At 38.8% G+C, this 20,015-nt stretch overlaps 1 protein-coding gene across 1 annotated transcript; it reads right to left on the bottom strand.

The window, feature by feature from the left end:
• Positions 1 to 17,306: 17,306 nt before the first annotated feature.
• LOC147889353 (DNA sliding clamp PCNA-like) lies at positions 17,307 to 19,573 on the bottom strand. The gene is made up of 4 exons (XM_087391393.1): positions 18,660 to 19,573; positions 18,166 to 18,318; positions 17,981 to 18,078; positions 17,307 to 17,861 (listed from the first exon to the last, which is right to left on the bottom strand). The coding sequence occupies exons 1-4, from the start codon at positions 18,976 to 18,978 to the stop codon at positions 17,643 to 17,645; spliced, it is 789 nt and encodes a 262-aa protein (XP_087247519.1). The 5' UTR covers positions 18,979 to 19,573; the 3' UTR covers positions 17,307 to 17,642.
• Between the last annotated feature and the right edge of the window lie 442 nt (positions 19,574 to 20,015).

Genomic DNA, 20,015 nt, shown 5'->3' with positions numbered 1-20,015 from the left:
TCATGAATATAATGAGCTAGGCCTGACATTTTGCGAAACCCAACCTGCCTGCTTCCACTTGATCTCTGGAGGAATGTGTCATCCTCAATTTGTAGCTGCAACATATCAAAGGATTGGAGTGAGACAATACACAACCTACAAAACCAAAGTTAAGCAGAAGTCAAAGTATATGATTTGAAGTACCTTCTCATTTTCATCAGCAACAAGCAGTTCATCTTTCCAAAGATTTATCCCTCTCCCTTCTTGTCCAGCCTCTTCTCTAGGCTTTTCTGTGTATAGTGCTGAGAGATTCATAGCTTCTTGTGTGAGCTGGAAGGCAACTTCATCTGGCTCTTGGAACTTTTCAGCCTCTTTGAAACAAAATGAAAGGGCCTCTACAGGATCAAACATTGTTTCCAAAGCCAGTAGTGAATGGTCATCCTCTATGTCAACCTCCTTGTCAAGCCTTGAAGCCTGGGCAATAAGGGAAATGGCATAGTCCTCCCTCAAATCAAACATACACTCTATATCATGGAGGAAAACATAATCCTTTCCACCAATCAACACACCTGGAAGCATGGGCACTGCATAGTTGCTGCTCTGAACATCAAAATCTTCAACTGGCTCTGCTCCCCTCAGAGTTTTTGTCCTCAGTTGAACAAGGTCAAGAGCAGCCACTTGCAGCCCCTCATCCTGAAGGTTGATATCTTCTTCTTGCTCTGCCATTTCTGTGACCAAAGAAACATCCTCCTTTTCAGAAGCTTCAGATGTGTCTTCTTCTTCTATTTCTTGCCCTTGTTCATCCAAAGACTCCTGACTAAAGACAATGTACATAAGAAATGCCATGGTCTCCTCAAGCACTCTGCACTTTCTGGTGTGCAAAGTACAGTTGAATTTATAGTGATCAGGCAGGCTGTCAAATCTTCTGTTCACATGGTACCTCAGCCTGTCATTGGAGACAATATGATTTAGGTGCACAAAAACCTTTTCTCCTCCCATGATTCTTCCTGCCTCTGTCAGTTCTTTGAAGGCATCCCAATAGTCTGAAAGAAAATCTTTGTGCTGCTCCAGTACAGAGCTCATTGTGAACTCCATGTTGAAAATACTGTGGTATATATGGAAGTTACTCTGAGCCTTGCATTTGTGAAGAAACTCAAATAGGAGCAAATCTGGAGAACTGTCCTCTTCTGGTTCCATTTGTTTTTTGATAGAAGAATCAGCACTCTGCTCCAGCCTCTTCTTTTTGCCTGTTCAAAAACTTATATACTATGAATTCTATATGCTGACATATGCAATCAGTGAATGCATTATATATCACCAGATAATTCCTTCATGACATCTCATGACTCGCCTGATGATTGCTGTGGTCTAATAATAGCAGCAGAAAAGTCTAGCTTCCTCTTGAAAGGTGGGGCCTGGGAGCCAGCTGTTCCAAAACAAAAACATTTCTCATCATCAAGGAAGATTTCCACAGGGCTAAAGATAGCAAATTAATGAGGTAGAAGTGAGAAACAAATAATACACAGGAATTTGCAGCAAAATGCGTTATGGGCTGTTTAGAGAATTGTAAACCACTCTCCTCGCATTTTGTTGCAAATTCTCAAATTCTGTTCATGTGCATGTCAAATCAAGCACTTGGTTCATCTCAGTGATTCCTGGACACTATGATCTCATATGCAAGAGAAATAATGGAATGAGTGAAACTATTCATGAGGAATGTGTCAACAACAGGAATTTGCAGCAAAATACGATATGGGCTGTTTAGAGAACTATAAACCACTCTCCTCGCATTTTGTTGCAAATTCTCAAGTTCTGTTCATGTGCATGTCAAATCAAGCACTTGGTTCATCTCAGTGATTCCTGGACACTATGATCTCATATGCAAGAGAAATAATGGAATGAGTGAAACTTTTCATGAGGAAGGAGTCAACAACAGGAATTTGCAGCAAAATGCGATATGGGCTGTTTAGAGAATTATAAACCACTCTCCTCGCATTTTGTTGCAAATTTCTTGTTTCTATTCATATCAACCTACAATCTAATTTCTGGGTGATTTACCACATTCTTGAACAGTATTAATTGAAAATGTAAGAAGAAGGATGGAGCTGAGTGAAGACATTGGGACATCAAAAATCCAATGGATGGAAGAAATAAATGTTGAAAAACATTGAAACCAAACTAGAATTCTGACCTTTTTTTTCCTTTTCCATGCTGATTGAGTTGCACTGGTAAATCTCCTGCTCTTTCTCTAGCTTGAACTTTGCACTCTAGGTAACCTGGAGATCTGGCAGTACTGTCTTCAGGCAGGTTACAGTCTGGATAGAGTGTGCTGGGCAGGAAAGGATCAGAGAGAAGGAAATGGAAGATGCGAGGGTCGTGGCAGGGATGAAAGATTGGAATCCAGGGGAGGGAAAAGTGGTTGTGGTATTGATGATGAAATCATGAATGGCACAAGTTCCAAGGAATAAAGTGTACTTTCATACGTGCCAAATTTCAAACTCCAAGAGATCTGGGTCCCATCCACACGTGTGAAAAACGACTAGATTCCACACGTGTGGGATTTAGTGATTCTTTAATTCTATTTGCACTTATTTGTGGTATCCTGTTTTAGACCTCTTGCCCTCCAGTCTCTGCTCTCTTGCCTCCCTACCTCCATACTCTGCAGCATCAGCATCTTGTCCAGCAGCACAGGTTCATCCTCAGCACAGATTACTCCTCAGCAGCACAGCACATCCACAGATAGATTCCAGGTCAGTAACAATGGCTTCTCCCCTTAGTCTCTGCAATCTTCTTGCCTAAAATAGAAAAAATACATCCTGTATGGAAATGCATAGACTCAAACCAAGACAGAGAAATCACTGTAGGAATGCAGATCTTCAAGTGTGATATTTGCAAGTGATCTTCTTGCATAACCTCCATTCATACTGTATTTGGTTGGAGAAACATAGACATCACTGTAGGAGTGCACCAGCATGTCATTTAAAAAATTTGCAGCAAAATGCGATGTGGACCTGTTTGAAATTCCAAACTGCTCATATCGCATTTTATTGCAAATTTCTCTATTTGGCTTCTTCCACCCCTGTGATTGCCTTTTCTTTGTTAGAACATGTTCTGGTTTTGTGACTTCCATAGCTGTAATCTTCTTGCATAAACTCCATTCATACTGTATTTGGCTGGAGAGACAAAGAAATCACTGTAGGAGTGCACCAGCATGTCATTTCAAAAATTTGTAGCAAAATGCGATGTGGACCTGTTTGAAATTCCAAACTGCTCATATCGCATTTTATTGCAAATTTCTCTATTTGGCTTCTTCCACCCCTGTGATTGCCTTTTCTTTGTTAGAACATGTTTTGGTTTTGTGACTCCCCTTAGTCTCTGCAATCTTCTTGCCTAAAATAGAAAAAATACATCATGTATGGAAATGCATAGGCTCAAACCAAGACAGAGAAATCACTGTAGGAATGCAGATCTTCAAGTGTGATATTTGCATGTGATCTTCTTGCATAACCTCCATTCATACTGTATTTGGTTGGAGAAACAAAGAAATCACTGTAGGAGTGCACCAGCATGTCATTTCAAAAATTTGCAGCAAAATGCGATGTGGACCTGTTTGAAATTCCAAACTGCTCATATCGCATTTTATTGCAAATTTCTCTATTTGGCTTCTTCCACCCCTGTGATTGCCTTTTCTTTGTTAGAACATGTTATGGTTTTGTGACTCCCCTTAGTCTCTGCAATCTTCTTGCCTAAAATAGAAAAAATACATCCTGTATGGAAATGCATAGGCTCAAACCAAGACAGAGAAATCACTGTAGGAATGCAGATCTTCAAGTGTGATATTTGCATCTGATCTTCTTGCATAACCTCCATTCATACTGTATTTGGTTGGAGAAACATAGAAATCACTGTAGGAGTGCACCAGCATGTCATTTAAAAAATTTGCAGCAAAATGCGATGTGGACCTGTTTGAAATTCCAAATTGCTCATATCGCATTTTATTGCAAATTTCTCTATTTGGCTTCTTCCACCCTTGTGATTGCCTTTTCTTTGTTAGAACATGTTCTTCATGTCTGTGATCTCTTTCCAATCCTTTGTATGCAGTTTTTCAGAGTGATGGCAAGAACCAAGTCAACTGCAAGGCAAGTTGGCAAAGGACCAGGTCTTGCAGCAACAGCAGTTGGGGCAGGTACCAAGAAGTTTAGTGTGCCTCCAAAGGGAAGAGCTTCACATGGCAGGAAGGGTAAGCCAATGAGCTTGCTCAAGCAAAAGGCCAAAAGATTGAATAAGGGTGCAGGTGTGCTAAGGGAGATAAGGAGGCAACAGAAAGCCATAGGCTTTGCAATACCCAAAGCACCCTTTCAAAGACTGGTGAGAGAAATTTGTGACAGTTGGAACCTTGGGTTCAAGTGGAATAGAACTGCCATTCTTTCCTTGCAGGAAATGGTAGAGGATTACCTGGAGAAATATTTTGAGGATGCAATGCTTGTAGCAGCCCATGCTCACAGGGTGACTTTGATGGCCAAAGACTTCAACACTTTGTCCAGAGTGAGATGGAAGTATGACAAGCTGGTTCATCCTGTGGAATGGCAGGACATCAAAATGAGAGATATATTGCTAATTCCACCTACAAGGAAGGTGAAGGTTGATGAGGTAAAGGTTGTTGAGGTAACACACTCAAAGAACACCAGAGGGAAGGCTGCTCATGAGGGCTCACTGAAGCAGCAAATAAAAGAAACAAAATCTGTTATAGATGTGGAGACTGGAAAGAAGGAGCTACACATACATAGAAGGTTGAAGGAGCTGGGCCCTGATGTAGTTGTACATATTGAGGATGAAGTTTCAGTCAATGATTTTGATTTGACAAAACAATGCTTAGCAGCATTGGCTAACAAGAATGAGTATTGCTCAGATACTATCATTCTTGCAATGCTCTAGTAAGTGTCTATAAATTTTACATTTTTTGCAAATCAATCCGCCTTGTAACTCCTTTATAACCTACCCTAATTATGTTCTGATCCTATGTAGCATGATGAGAAGCTGGCTTCACCCCTCTGTACAACATACAGTCCATATTGTTGATCCAGCCATTTCTTCTAGATTAAGAGATGTAAAGGAGACTCCCATGAGTATTTCTAGCTGGTTCAAACACTGCAATTTTGAAGTAATTGATATTTTGCTACTTCCATACCATAGCAGGTATGTGGGTGACTACTTCTTTTAAGATTCTTCTTTAATATTGGGAACTCTTGTAGCCTTTCATTTTCTTATGCTTTTTTCCTTATGCAGTGACCACTTGAGTTTTGTGTCTATTGACATCCAGCAGAAGCAATGCTTTCTATTCAACTCTCTAAAAAACACACACAGAGAGCTGAAATTGTAAGTGTTGTGTGTGCTTTTTGAACTTAAAACTTCATTATTTTGATACCATACTAACTAAATTATACATATTGCAGTTGTATTAGAAGGCTATTAGATGCATTGGATCATTGTCCTCCAAATGTCTCTCTGTTGGATTCAATAGAGCCAATAAGTCTAGAGGTAAAAAGTCTATTAAATGCTATGTCTTTGAACTTATTGAATAATTTTGTTTTGTGCTGATAATCACAGTTTCTAACATTTTTTTCTAACTGACAGACACCACAACAAAATGATTCAAGTAGTTGTGGATGGAGGGTGCTGATCAATGCAAAATATATACTTTCAAGCTACTTTGAAAAGGAACAGCCAGATCTGGTAAGGAAAAATACTTTTCATTTAGCTTGAAGATAATTCATAATGATACAAAGTGTTCTAAATTATCCTCTGCCATTACAGATGAAAGAGGATAGCTTCAGCCCCAACTATGTACATAATTTTAGAGCTCATACAATTTGGAGGTTTTTGAGCTATGCCTCCCCCAAACCTATTGTACCAGCTACTGTGGAGCTGGGTGAAAGCTCTAAAGTACAAGAAGGTGTCATACACCTTGATCCCACAGATGAAGCACCTAATGCTGAGGAACAGAAGCCACAGGAGCAATCACAGAGTGCTGAGGAGGAGCAGACACTGGAGCAAAGACCTGCTGTTGATGTTGAGGAGAAGGTGGAGAAGCAGCAAAGAGAGGCTTCTGGGGCAGTGGAGGAGACAGGATGGAGCAGCAGAGAGAAGATCCTCCAGAAAATGTAGAGCAGCCTCTGGATGAAACTGTACATAAATAGAAAATGGATGTTAGAAATATGTTCTACAGATTCAGCTAAACAATTATGTACAAAATCTTACTTGATTGAATACAAAACCTTTCTTTATGGAGTCTGTGTTATCTCAATTTTAAAATATTCTATGTCTTTGCATTTAACTGAGCTCTCTCTTCTTCTGAGTAACTGCAAAAAAGCAATATGAATTAGAGTGGTAAATTAAACTAATAGCAATGCTTAATGAGACTAGGATAAATCAGATGGTGTACCTTTCTGTTCTTGTAGATAAATAAAAAGTCGTTTGAGATAGAACCTTCAGTCTCAAACAGAATGTCACTGCGCAATTGAGCTAGGGAGCAACATTCTCTTAACGAGATATTGGCTACCACATCACCATTCTCAACAACATCAATATCAATAAGTTTATTTTCTACACCAAAAGACTCTTCATCTTGATCCATTGGGACAAGCTTTGTGCCTAGCATTCGACTGCGCTTGTAATAAAAAGAGAAAATAAAATTTTGTGATGCAACCATGTACTTCAGTTGCATAGAAGGTTGGACCACCTCACAAAACACTGAACTACATGTCTTCTTATCCCAACCTTTATCCAAAAATTGTGGCATGCATGCCGAATTTGTTGCTTTAACTGTGAACATTGTTTTTGAAACCTTTACTGGAAAGGTATTAAACAAGTCTACAAAAACTGTGAGAGGCATGCACAAAGAAATTTTTACTATCCTAGTGGTAATATTAGGCCTCAGAGCTTTCTGTACTTCTGTAAAAAGCTTCGCCCTATATGCCTCTGTAACACTAGAATGTGGGTGAGGGCAATCCACTGAATTCCACGCCGGAAGGTCTTGTTTTATTAATACACCATGTGTGTTAGCTTTGTCCAGCAACTGATAAAAATGATCAGTAAAAAATATACCCGATTGAGCTAGCTCTGTTGCACATCGACCTTGGTATTGTTGTTCTCCTATCGATCCATGCAGAACATCTATAAATCCCAGAATACAATCGATGTTTTGCCATGTCTCATACGATGAAGGATATAAATCTGAAATAAAACAACACAAGAATGTCAATAAGCTAAGAGAGAAAGCTTCATCTTAAAAATCCATACACCTCATGAAGAAAAAAACCACAATAGAAAAATATACAATTAGGCCTGTGTTGCGGAAGATTTTTTGGATAGTCTCGCAAGACAAGTTCTTTATGCATGTACACGTGCTGAATCAAAACTTCTTTCACGGATATCTTCCCTTTGGTGATTTTAAAATCTCGTACTCTTCCCTTCCACGATGCCAAGAAAATGTTTTTTGTCTAGGGTCTTTTTCTTTTGCTAGGTTGCATGAGCACCCATGCTCCTTTCGAAACACTAAACCTTTCCCAAGTTCCTTCTGTTTTGACTGTACTTGAATTCTCTACCGACGAAATAGAAGAAGCAGGTTGACGGGGTAAGGATGTTTGGTATAATTCTGCCTTCATAGCATTATCATCCACAGAGCGTCTTCCACAAGAACGGCCGTGGTTTTGGTTCACCATGGAGATTTTCTGAATTTGTAACAATAGCAAAGTAATGTAACTAAGATAACAATTTGAAGTTTCAAGAAAGAGAAAGTGGGAAAACAGACAGTTGATGAGAAACATCTTACTCTACGCCAAACAGGATCAAGGGAGCAGTTTTGGAAAAGAAAGGCTGTTGCACAATGAGGCAATGGTGTAGAATGGTAGACCTTTCGCACAAAAGGCGGCACAACATTTGAAAATTCAAAGGAAGGTGGAAGTGGGAAGGATCTTGTCAGATTAAATGTCAGTTTAGATTCTATCTTCTTGTCCAAAGATCTTCTAAGAATAAAAAACCAATCTCCTCATTAATGTAGCACGCTTGTACTTACATAAAGTATTGTTTCTTTTTTCTATTTTCTCTTATTTTCGTGAATTTTCAACATTACGTTGGCCTTCTATTGATTGGTTGAGAGCTTATTTTTCCAAACCGTAAAAGGCCCCAAAATGAGCTCCCTTTTTTCCTAATGCATTCTGCTGAGGAGTATCAACACAAGTGAATTATATTCAAATGCTGTGACTTCTACAAAAGTTCATGAATGCTAAAGACGTGTATTCACCTCCTCTGTCTGATCTGATGACTTTGATCTTGCTGCCTATCTGGTTTTCTACCATGGCTTTGAAATCTGGAAAACACTTCAGATTTCTGTTTCAGAAAGTAGACCCAACAATATCTAAAAGTCAATGAAAGTCAGGCAGTAAAGTGAACCCAACACTGTTTTCTCTTTCAGTCATCGATGAAAGTCAGGTAGTAAAGTGAACCATTGATGCTGTGGGTTTGGACATAACCCCATACATCTGTATGTATCAAATCAAGAATACCTCTTGCTCGAGAGGTGCTTCTACCAAAGTTGGTTCACTTTTGTTTGCCAAAGTAGCATGCTTGTCAAACTTTTTCAAGAAACTATAGCTTTGGAATCCCAGTTGCCATATTTTGATTCCTGAGATCTATCAAGCTCTTGAAATTGACATGACCATATCTCTTGTGCCATTTTGTGGATAGTGGCATCTGTTGCAGTTGAGCTGACATGGCATGCAAATCTAGTACTGTAGCTAGCATTCTGTACAACCGTCAGAAGCTCTCATGAAATGAATGCAAGTATATCTCTCTCTCACATGGATGGAATTGTATGACGAAAATTTTCTCTCAATGAACAGAATTTTTCTCTCAACAAAAGAGAATGGATGCGAACACAATCGCTCAAGAACTCTCAATCACTCTCTCACACTCTCACGGATGGTGCCTCACAATGGAAGGTAGAACCATGCTTTGATACCATGACAAAATATGAAGAGGGGAGAGGAGAAGAGTGGAGATGAGGAGAGAGGGCATAGAGATCTATCAAGCTCTTGAAATTGACATGACCATATCTCTTGTGCCATTTTGTGGATAGTGGCATCTGTTGCAGTTGAGATAACATGGCATGCAAATCTGGTACTGTAGCTAGCATTCTGTACAAGCATCAGAAGCTCTCACAAAATGAATGAAAGTATATCTCTCTCTCACATGGACAGAATTGTATGACAAAAATTTTCTTTCAATGAACGAAAATTTTCTCTCAACAAGAGAGAATGGATGCGATCGAGAACTCTCAATCACTCTCTCACACTCTCACGGATGACACCTCACAGTAGAAGGTAGAACCATGTTTTGATACCATAACAAAATATGAAGAGGGGAGAGAAGAAGAGTGGAAATGAGGAGAGAGGGCATAGCTAGAGAGCACACCACAAATGACTGATTGTACACTAGATTTAGTTGAAATTGTAGAATATATACAAACCCAAATCTAGTTGAAAATGTAGAATATATACAAACCCATTTAGGGTAAGGGTATCTAACCCTTTCCTTTATAGCACTCTATATGTGTTAGTGCTATGCACATGTAATCACATGATGTTGAGCGTGGTCTCCCAACACATGGGTCATATTTTAGAAAACATCATTAATGAAAATACACTCACTTCTACCACTGATGCGATGCCCAACCAAGTATGTGCTTTTATATTATAGTTTTTTTTAAAATTCCAAGTATTATCGAGACAATTCATGGTTAATGAATCTTGGTAAGATATGCTATATTTTACTTGTGTCAACCATGACATTCACAATGCTACCATGCATTCCGTACTAGCCATTGTGTGTTAATTCTCTTATTTGAGTGAATGCTATTCTTGAAGCAACTAACCGTTCTTCAATGTCATTAAGGATTACGACGTTTAGCAACTTTGTGTTTCGCTGTATTTGATGAGGGACAAAGTACTTTGGGATGCTATTTAGTTTTATGGCTGCCTTGCATTCTCTGCAAATACATCATTTCTTTTGTTCGAAAGGGATATTATGCTGTCTTTTGGTCATTATCCAAGCATGTGCGATTTCCTTCGCGTATGTTGTTTGTTTTCTAAACATGAGACGCTCACACGATAAGCATTCATATTTTGGAGTATCTCAAATTGTGGTAATATATTTTTTTGCAAGCTTTGAAGGAGTTCCAAATGCTTTTGAGTATTTTTGTAATTTTATACATTCATCTATTATGCATGCCCATTTACGTTTGTGTGTTGTCATTGTCAGTTGTTGTGACTTTAACTAGTACAACTATTGTGATGTGTCATTGTGTTGTTGCAGTTGGTTGTGTTGTTCAGTGTCTTGATTATTACAATCATCTTTGTGTTGTGTCGTTGAATTTTTTCATGTTTTTTAATGTGCAGACTTTTACATTTGATAGTATTGCTACGAAGAAATGCTTTTGGGAATTTGTGCTTTAAGAGTCAGGACAACTATTCTTATGCGAGCATTACATACTCTTATTCAAACACCACTTTACAAATCTAACAATGTACAAATCAACCAGCAATGGACACAATATTTGGAAGAAATCTTGTGTTCACTAAAAAATATAGAAGAAGAGGAGAACGACCAACAATCCTATCCAGATGACACTGATGAAACTTATACAGACACTCTGATACACAATAGCGTTACAACTGAATAGGTCATAGATTATGAAACTGACATCAACTATGTAGCCCCTTGCGAAAACAATAGACTGTTGGGACTATTTCAAGACAAGAATACTGAAGAGTTAACGATGCTTTAGAGAAGGATCTATCAACAAAAACGAGTAGACACACATGAGATCAAGAGTACTAAGGCTGAGCAAGCCCTAGAACAATGCCGGGTAGCTACAAAAAAGGACCATGCAACTCAACAAAAGCAAATAAAGATCCTCCATATTGATCCCTGGGTCGAGACACAAAAATATAACCAGTTATATCATCATTTAGAAGTTGCCAGGACCAGCAAACAGAAAAAATGGAGATGGAAAGTTAGAAGGAAGCAAAGTGCAATCCAACAATTCCTTAATCTAATAATGAAGGACACTGAAATACTTACAAATATACATGATTACTTCTTCGTCACATAGAATTCCAAAGCAGAGGAAGCCAACATGAACATGGAATCATATGGTAGAAGATGCACCAACATATGGAATTCACGAAAATAATGACATCAAGTCTTTCATTGATAAGTACATAATATGTGACAAAAACCTACTACCACCAAATATCAAGGACATCCAAACATACACACATACATCTACATGCCATAAGAAGAGAGCCATCATTTGCAGATTCCATTATCCGAAACCTCCACTACATGAAACAATGATTCTAACCCCTTTAGATGCCAATGATCTCCACATTAACAAAGAAATACACACAGAAATTACTACACATTTACACATTATAGATACCAAAACAAATACAACATTCATCGAGTGGTTTAATAATATCGGAATAGACATATCAACATATGTACTAGCAATACGATCACAGATAGGGAAGCCAACACTATTCTTAAAAAGGCAACCAAAGGACATTTTCACAAACGCTTTTAATCTGAAAATGAGTTTCCTGTGGCAGTCAAATATGGACATACAATACATTATGGACCCATATTCAGCAATGACATACTGCACCTCATGCATTACAAAAATGGATGACACAATAACAAAAAGCCTCCAACACATAGTTAAAACTTGCATACAAGACAACAATACTGCATATAATAGACTATGAAAAATGGGAAACACATTTTTGCACACACTACAAATGAGTGCACAATTAGCATCTTTCATTACTCTATCTTTACCCTTACATAGAACAACAAGGAGATTCTACTTTATAAACACAAACAAACAAGAAAACAGAGCACTCAATCTTAAGCAAAAAAGACAATTGCAGCATCTCCCCAGTGAGTCCACCAACATAACGTGTGACACTATCATCAATAAATACACAAAAAGACAAAACATGGATGACATTTTCCTCGCAACATTTGCAGCAGAATATAACTACGACAATCGCAACATTAAGAAAAGACGCAAATCAAGAATTATAAGATTCGTGAAATTCAACATCGTCAAGGATCCAGAGAATTATTATCGAGAACAAGTACTATTATAGTACCCTTTCAAAGAAAATGAAAATCATAAACTATTCATACATGGTTCCTAGCAACAAACCTACAATCTTGGGCATGACATTATACTATGAAATAAAGCTTTGTACGCACAAGATGTCAACGATGACCAAAAAGTACAAAAAACCAACATGCCACAAAGAAATAGCTATGACACGGACAATATTGCCAACGATGACATCGAACAAAATAATTTCCCCACATATGACATTGCATTTGACATGCGCAATACGAATTTAAAAAATAAAACTAGCAATTTTATTATTCCAGCCAAAAAACAAATTCTTATGCACAACAATGATGAGTACTTCAAGATGATTCGATCGTTAAATAGCGAACAAAGACAACTGTTCGACGATATTATGATACACAAAAGGATTTATCCAACATAAAAAATTCATTTATTTCTCACTGGTGGAACTAGCACGAGCAAAACATACCTTCTCTTACTTATAGTCCAAGGCTTACTCTGATTTTATAATCGAACTATTTCAAGTGTAAATTATGAGCTACTACATGTATTAATGCTAGCTTACACAGGAAAAGCAGCTTACAACAAAAACGGGCTCATTGTACACTCTTGACATACTAATCTGTCTTTATGAACAATTACAACTTATTATCTTAGATGAAATCTCATTAGTAGGAAGACGCACTTTGGATTTTGTAGACCTTCGCATGAGAACATTCAAAAGAAACCATTCAGAATACTTTGGAAATGTCGATGTCATCTGCTGTGGAGATTTCTATCAAGCCAAACCAATAAGAGACAGCTGGGTATTCAAACTAGAGAAGACTCATTACAAACAATGGCAAACACATACTGGCTCACAAAGCCATGATGTTATGAACTCAAAAAAACAATGCGCCAAAATAATACTGAGTTCATACAAACATTGAACTCTTTTAGAAACTGTACGCATACAAATGAACAAATACAATACATAAACCAATGTTGCCTTCACGAGCCATCCAAAGACCATACTTTCCCCCACCTTTACTATACCAAGCTTGAAACAAACAAACATAATGACAAGGTATTCCATCAAGTAATAGGTAAGAATACAATATCAGAGCAATCGATACATTCAATGATGACAGTCGTATCTCGTCCAAAATATTGGAAAATCCTAAAGCAACAGTTGGACTACGAACAACTATACAAATCAAAGAAGGAATGCTAGTTGAATTATGTGCAGGGAACATTAACCAACAAGATGGATTAGTTAACGACGCAGATGGAGTTTTTATGAGTGTGTCGACATTGTGTGGATTCAATTTCAAAACCCAAAAATTGGGAGCGAAACCTGACAAAACAACTCTCATGCATACACTACAAACAACAATCACAAATGGATACCCATATTTCGAGTTACAAGGGAAATACAAATTGGCCTTTCTAAAACAAATATCCTTACTCGTCGACAGCAATTCTCGATCCAAGCAGCTACTGCTAGAACAATACACAAAGCACAAGGTCTAACGATGGATAAACTAGCTTTCTCACCAACAAGAATTTGCATGCACGGCCTTGCGTACACAACACTTTCACATGTAAAAAACATAGAAAACCTTTACTTACTTCAACCACTCCAACAACATCTCCTTGTAGACAAAGATGTTCACAAAGAAATGGAAAGACTAATGACTCAATCAAAATGGGAGACATTAATGACAAAATCCATCAATACACAGACACAACTATACTGACACAATCTTTAAACATCAGGTCATTACGTAAATACAAAGATGATATACAAGCCACAGAGTCACTTATAATCTCCAATAGTATATGTTTATAAGAAACAAGAACCGAACACTATTGACCATATCTAACGTTTGACTTCCAATATATAAACAATCACAACAATTGTACCCTAGTACGGAACAACATTTTCATTGAAAAACCAAACAAAATTTTACTACACGGAATCTTCAACATTGACATGCTTCAAAAAATAACAAATTCACAAATGATGCAAGACATTATGAACACTTTTGGCTATGCACTAAAATGACATCATATCACAACAATATATGGGTCACAACTAGATCACATGTGGACTAAAATGCCCAACAAAAATAACGGCTGTGGATCTGCATATGCATATTGGTCAGACCATTCTATGATCTACATATATGTCGATAATTAACTCCCTAGAACAACCTTTAAATTAAAAAAAAACAGCAAACGCAATTGTTAATTTGAGAAAAAAGCCAACTAAAAACAAGCAAAACAAAAAGCATATCAATTTACTCATAAAACAATTCTACCTTTACTTTGCATACATAACACACTAACAAAATAAAATCCTTTCACTACCCACCCCTCAACAATAACTAAGTACGTAGCTCCATAAATTCACCAAACGCAACCAAATTGATACCTTCATCCATGTACCATAATCCATACACCTTCCATTGACCTTATACGAACTCCACCCTTCTCAAATCAAGGCCTCGGTGGATCCTCCACCTTGTTTAAACCATAAACTTACTAACTTATACAAACTGATCAACTATGTTCTAGTTGGCACATTGCAAGCCTAAGGCTAACAATACAAATATATATATATATATATATTTATTTATATATGTATACATATGTAGATATGTAAATATATACATATATGCATATGTATATGTGTATTATGTATATATATATGTGTGTGTATACATACATATATACATACACACACACACACACATATATATATATATGTATATGTATACACACACATATATAATGCCTAATGGGTCTACTAATTCTTAAAATTATATAACTTTGTGCTCTAGCATCTGATTTGCACCAAATTTTTTGCATCAAGTTTGCAATTTTCTGTTTCAATTGTCGTGGTATTAGGAAATTGCACTACATTAACAAAACTTACAAATTTTGCAGGAATCATTGGAAAATTGAATTGGTGATCTGATTAAGTGATTCTCCTAAGCTAAAACCTCCCAATGTGTAAATTAATCTAAACCAACCAACTAACCCTCGACCTTGCCTCTCCCCCTCCGCCTCGCTGCCTATGGCTCATCTACCTGTTACTCATACCTTTCAAGGGCTCTTGCCTCGCTATGTCCCCCGATGTAAGGTCTGTTTTGCTCCTTAATGTACCGGACGAGGTTCTGCAGACAGCCGGCTCTTCCCGCATGAGAAATGTTGAGCTGAGACAAAGACTTAAGAGTCCACGTGGTGGTAATGGAGCAGGCCCATGGCGAAACCCTAGCTCTCAATTGCTCTGCCTCCAATAGTCTTGACGACCCTTGCCTCTCATAGCCACAACCTCCCCCCCTGGCGGGCCCGAGATGCCCGCTGAAGCGCTTCTACCACGACAGTGAGCCCTATCATGTGACTAAAACTGGCGCCTCAAAGACCAGCTCGGCTCCAACCTACCATTGCAAAGACCAGCTCCAACCGACCATTGCAAAGCGCAATGACGAAAAGCATCCTTCACTTGAGAGGGACTCGAGCCAAAGGAGAGACCAAGTTCACAATATGCGGATTCCAACGGAATGCAAAATGCAGAGTTTGCTGGTGAGTAGGATCGACATCATTTCTGTGAGGAATTGATGGGGGTCCTTAGCTCCCAGTTTAGCATTGGAAAAACTACAGCGGTGACAATAACATCTATAGTTCTGAGGTCTCTTCCCTCAAACCAAGTGATCTTGTGATCAATGAGTAAGCTCTTTGCTGAAGATATCGCCAATGGTGTGAAGACGAAGGTGATAGGAGGAAGGAAAGATCAGTAGGAGCAAGATGCAGGATGTCTCAATCTTGCTGTCTCCAAACCATATCACTAGAAAAAAAATGGTGTATAATGCATGATCGACCATGCAAATCATATCTGATGGCGACAATACTTTGCACGCACCTCAACGTAGTTGAAACGGACTTACGTGCAAAGTGAATCCCCCATTCGATAAGTTCTTGTTTAATTAACACACTTAGAGCCATGTTTTTTCATGATTGTGCATGACACTAAGACAAAAACGGTGTTTTATGCTTGATCGACAATGCAAAGCATATCCGATGGACACAATACTTTGCACACCTTCAACTAGATGGAATTGACTTACATGCAAAGTGACACTCCCATACCATAAGTGCTTGATCAGATAACACACCTAGCAGTGTAATTTCACAGTAACTCACTACGAAATTTTCATTTTTTCACCTTTCTAGTTCTATGAACAACATTAAAATATGTAGTTCTATTTGCAAGGGCAAAGATTTTCAAATATGCATGATTCATTCAAGATCAATTGTTACTGGTATTAGTCAGTTATATGCAATATGCAGTGCAACTGGCAAGGATTACATAATTCATTCAAGATCAACTGTTAACCTCTTATTAGTAGTTTTCAGAATACAGATCTAGAAGCCTCCCTCTCCTTGTAAGGTATCAACTTTCCAAGTTAGACTGTCCCAAGCTCAGCCATTGCTTTATCTAAGAAGCTTGCCTCAATATTTGCCACAGCACCTACTCCAAATATTACTTCGAATACAACACCTTTACACAATGCAACACAGAAGTACGTTTCAAAATTCTACAGTTCAATATGCACATTGAAGAGAATTGATTGACGATGCGAGTTTTCATTAGACTGTTCTCACCCACCTTGCAGAGGAGATATGAAAAAGTCAAGTCTGAAAGCTCAGCAAGAGGAATCACAAATGGGAAAAGCTATTTGTTGAACCACTAGACCAGATTCGAGCTTAGTTTCAAAAACCTGATCTGCACACAAATTCGATATTTGAAGCAGTCTCAACGTGTTAAAAACTGTGAAGATGAGTCAAACTAGTCAATATATCTGATTAACCAGCTAGTTCCTAACCATTGGGCATTTTCTAATATACAAGTCTTGTCAGATCAGTAGTAATGACCATTGTAAAGGCCATCCAGACTAAAATTGATCCAAGAAAGATCCAATATCAAGAAGCTTCTCCTCCTATCATAGGAGCCAGATAAAACTGAATGTATCACATTTCTGCAATCTTGTAATCCACAACGGCAGGCAACTCACTTTATTGATATGAAAGGAGACGTGGTACAATAATAATCGTATGAACAATTACATCACTTAGCCACTACTTTATGATTCATAAATAAATAAAACATGGAGATTCATGACTTCAGACATAAGGAGAGCCAAGGATCTGGAGCCTAAAACTTCACAGATGTTTAAAACATGAAAGACTACAATTCATAGTGTGAGGAAAAGGGCCAACTCATTACTGGCCAAAATCCCAGTCAATTTTAATTGAATATGACAGCTGCCAAGGAAAATACTGTATCTTATCTCTCACAAATTAAGATCAGGAGTTCATTTTTGTAGCATAGAACACTTGTGAGAGCAGTAGTAATAACCAGTGTAAAGGCCTTCCAAACTCTTAACGTTGATCCAAGAATGATTTGGACGAACCAATATCAAGAAGCTTCTTCATCTTCTTCTATCTTGGGAGCCAGATAAAATCTGATGTATCCCATTTCTGCAATCTTGTACTCCACAACGACAGGCAATTCACTCGACATGCTAACAGTCACAGTGTTAGACAGAGGTGTGGCTTTTGTAAACGAGTTCATGTAGCGGAGAGCAAATGTCAGAGAGACAGGTTGCTGGATTTGAATAACTGTGGCCTCCTCAGGCTGCAATAATAGACAAGCAGTCAAACTTGTTACTCCCTCAAATCTCTTCCTGAGATTTTCCAATCACAAATTGCCACATGCAGTATCATGAAGAAACAGACTACTGCAGTATTCTTCACCTTATCAACTGAGATATTCTGACGACACACAATGTTAGCACTGCCAATGTCACCCTTCGTTGAAAACTTGACTCCCTCTTTTGTTGCTGATATCACAACTGCAATAATTTTCTAACAGTGAGAATTCTGCACAACGTAGGTAGAAAAAAGAATAATTTGCAAAAACCACAAATAGATCCACTTACCAGTGTCACCAATTGAGCTCAGATCCCGACAGATCCTGGCAAACTCTTGGGAGGGCATCCTTATTATAGCCTCGTATTCTGTCTCTGGAATACCCAGATGTTCACTGTCTATGTCCATCAACTTCATTTCGAAATCTGAAATTTTGTCTTGGTCTGTAGTTTATCACAAGGCTATTAGATTTCAAGCTTGTCCAATTGAGCTCTTCTAAATATAATGTGAGCCATACAAATTTCAGAAGGCAGCCATAGCACAAGTTTTCAAAATTTTGAGAAAGCAGCGGCTGCCTCTTACGCGCAGAACCTGAGCAGGCGTTATAGTGCATCGTATACCCAGGCTATTTTATGAGTATATCTCTTTGAGCCGCCTGAGGGCTTAGCAAATCACCCTTGAGAATACTCGGAGCTACTTAGCCACATCTACGTAAAGCCTCACCGATGTCGTAGTATGTGGTGCACATCTCAAATAAGAAGTGAAACTGAAAAGATAGACTTACTTGGACTTTCGAACATAAAAGTCACCGTATCGCCGCCATCGTCAGCCTTGATAGTGATTATGTCATCGTTACCTGCACACTTAAGCATCTTGGCCATGTTATTGAGATTCATTCCCATCGACAGGTTGCGGTCACACCGATAGTGCTCAAAACCCTCGGACCTAAGCAGTAGGGCAACAAGAGCAACATGGCTAGAATCCATAGCCTGTAAAGAGAAACCGGTGGAAGAGCAGTCGAAATTGGCATCTGTGACCAGATCTTTGATGGCCTCTAAGACCTTTTTGAGCAAGCTACCCTGAAGAAGTCTGAGTTCCAACATGGTAGAGAAGAAGAAGAGGGTGGAGACGATGCTGGCAAGCAACCGTTGAGGGCTGAACAAGGTCTATCACTGGGGGCTAACGCAATCTCAGAGACCGCTTCTCTGTGTCGCTCTCTCTCTCTCTGTCTCTCTCTCTAGCTCGCGTGCCCAGCAAAACTTCTCAAGGAAGCATACAAAAGAACAAAGGGCTCTCTCTCGCTCCCTCCCTCGTCAACAATGCTCCGCTTCTCGCCCGCGCGAGCCCAACAAAGATGCAAAAACCTCTCTGTCTCTCTCGCCCAACAACGATATCCCTCCCTCTCAGATGCAAAAACCTCTCTGTCTCGCTCACCCAACAACGATGTCCGTCCCTCCTAAAAAATCCTCCGCTTCTCGCCCGCGCGGGCCCAACAAAGATGCAAAAACCTCACTGTCGCTCTCGCCCAAAAACGATTTCCGTCTCAGATGCAAAACCTGCCAAAAGCAAAGCTCTGCGGAGTCTCTCTGGGGCTAGCCAGACTATCCAGACTCTCAGAAGCGGTGGTTTGTTCCCTTGGAGTTCACCGAGCCGATGCTTACAAAGCTTAGCATGCGCGGGAGAACATCCCTTCAAATGGCGGGAAAAAACAGACACCCCATCTTTCTCCCAAATACAAGCTCTTCCCGCCTCACCCATCTTGGAACCCTTAGTCAACGTTTTACCGCTAGCTAGTTTTACCAACAAGGACATTCAAGGTTGATGTTATAACGTGCTCACACGATGGAATCGCTTCCCTTTACGGAGACTCATGTTATGAATTGCTAACATGTTGGTTGAAGAACTTTGTAGAGAGGTCTTATCCCTTGTTATGTGGGAAAAACTATCGGGGAGTTTTGCAAGGAGTATCGTGGACACCATTTACCATCTAGGTCCATGGGATGATGTGGGAAGCAAATTGGCTTGATGATTTATACATGCATTTGTTGAGATGTGATTGATGATTATATACCCAATCATTTTTGTGTGAAACTGCTTGCTCCAAAATAGATAACTTGGTTAAGTTTTGGTAAGCGAGGTA

The sequence above is a fragment of the Dipteris shenzhenensis genome, chromosome 20, assembly GCF_047967505.1.
Source record: "Dipteris shenzhenensis isolate YYH24624 ecotype China chromosome 20, Dip_SZ_1.0, whole genome shotgun sequence".
NCBI lineage: Eukaryota > Viridiplantae > Streptophyta > Polypodiopsida > Gleicheniales > Dipteridaceae > Dipteris > Dipteris shenzhenensis.
This window is presented reverse-complemented; position numbering and strand designations above follow the sequence as displayed.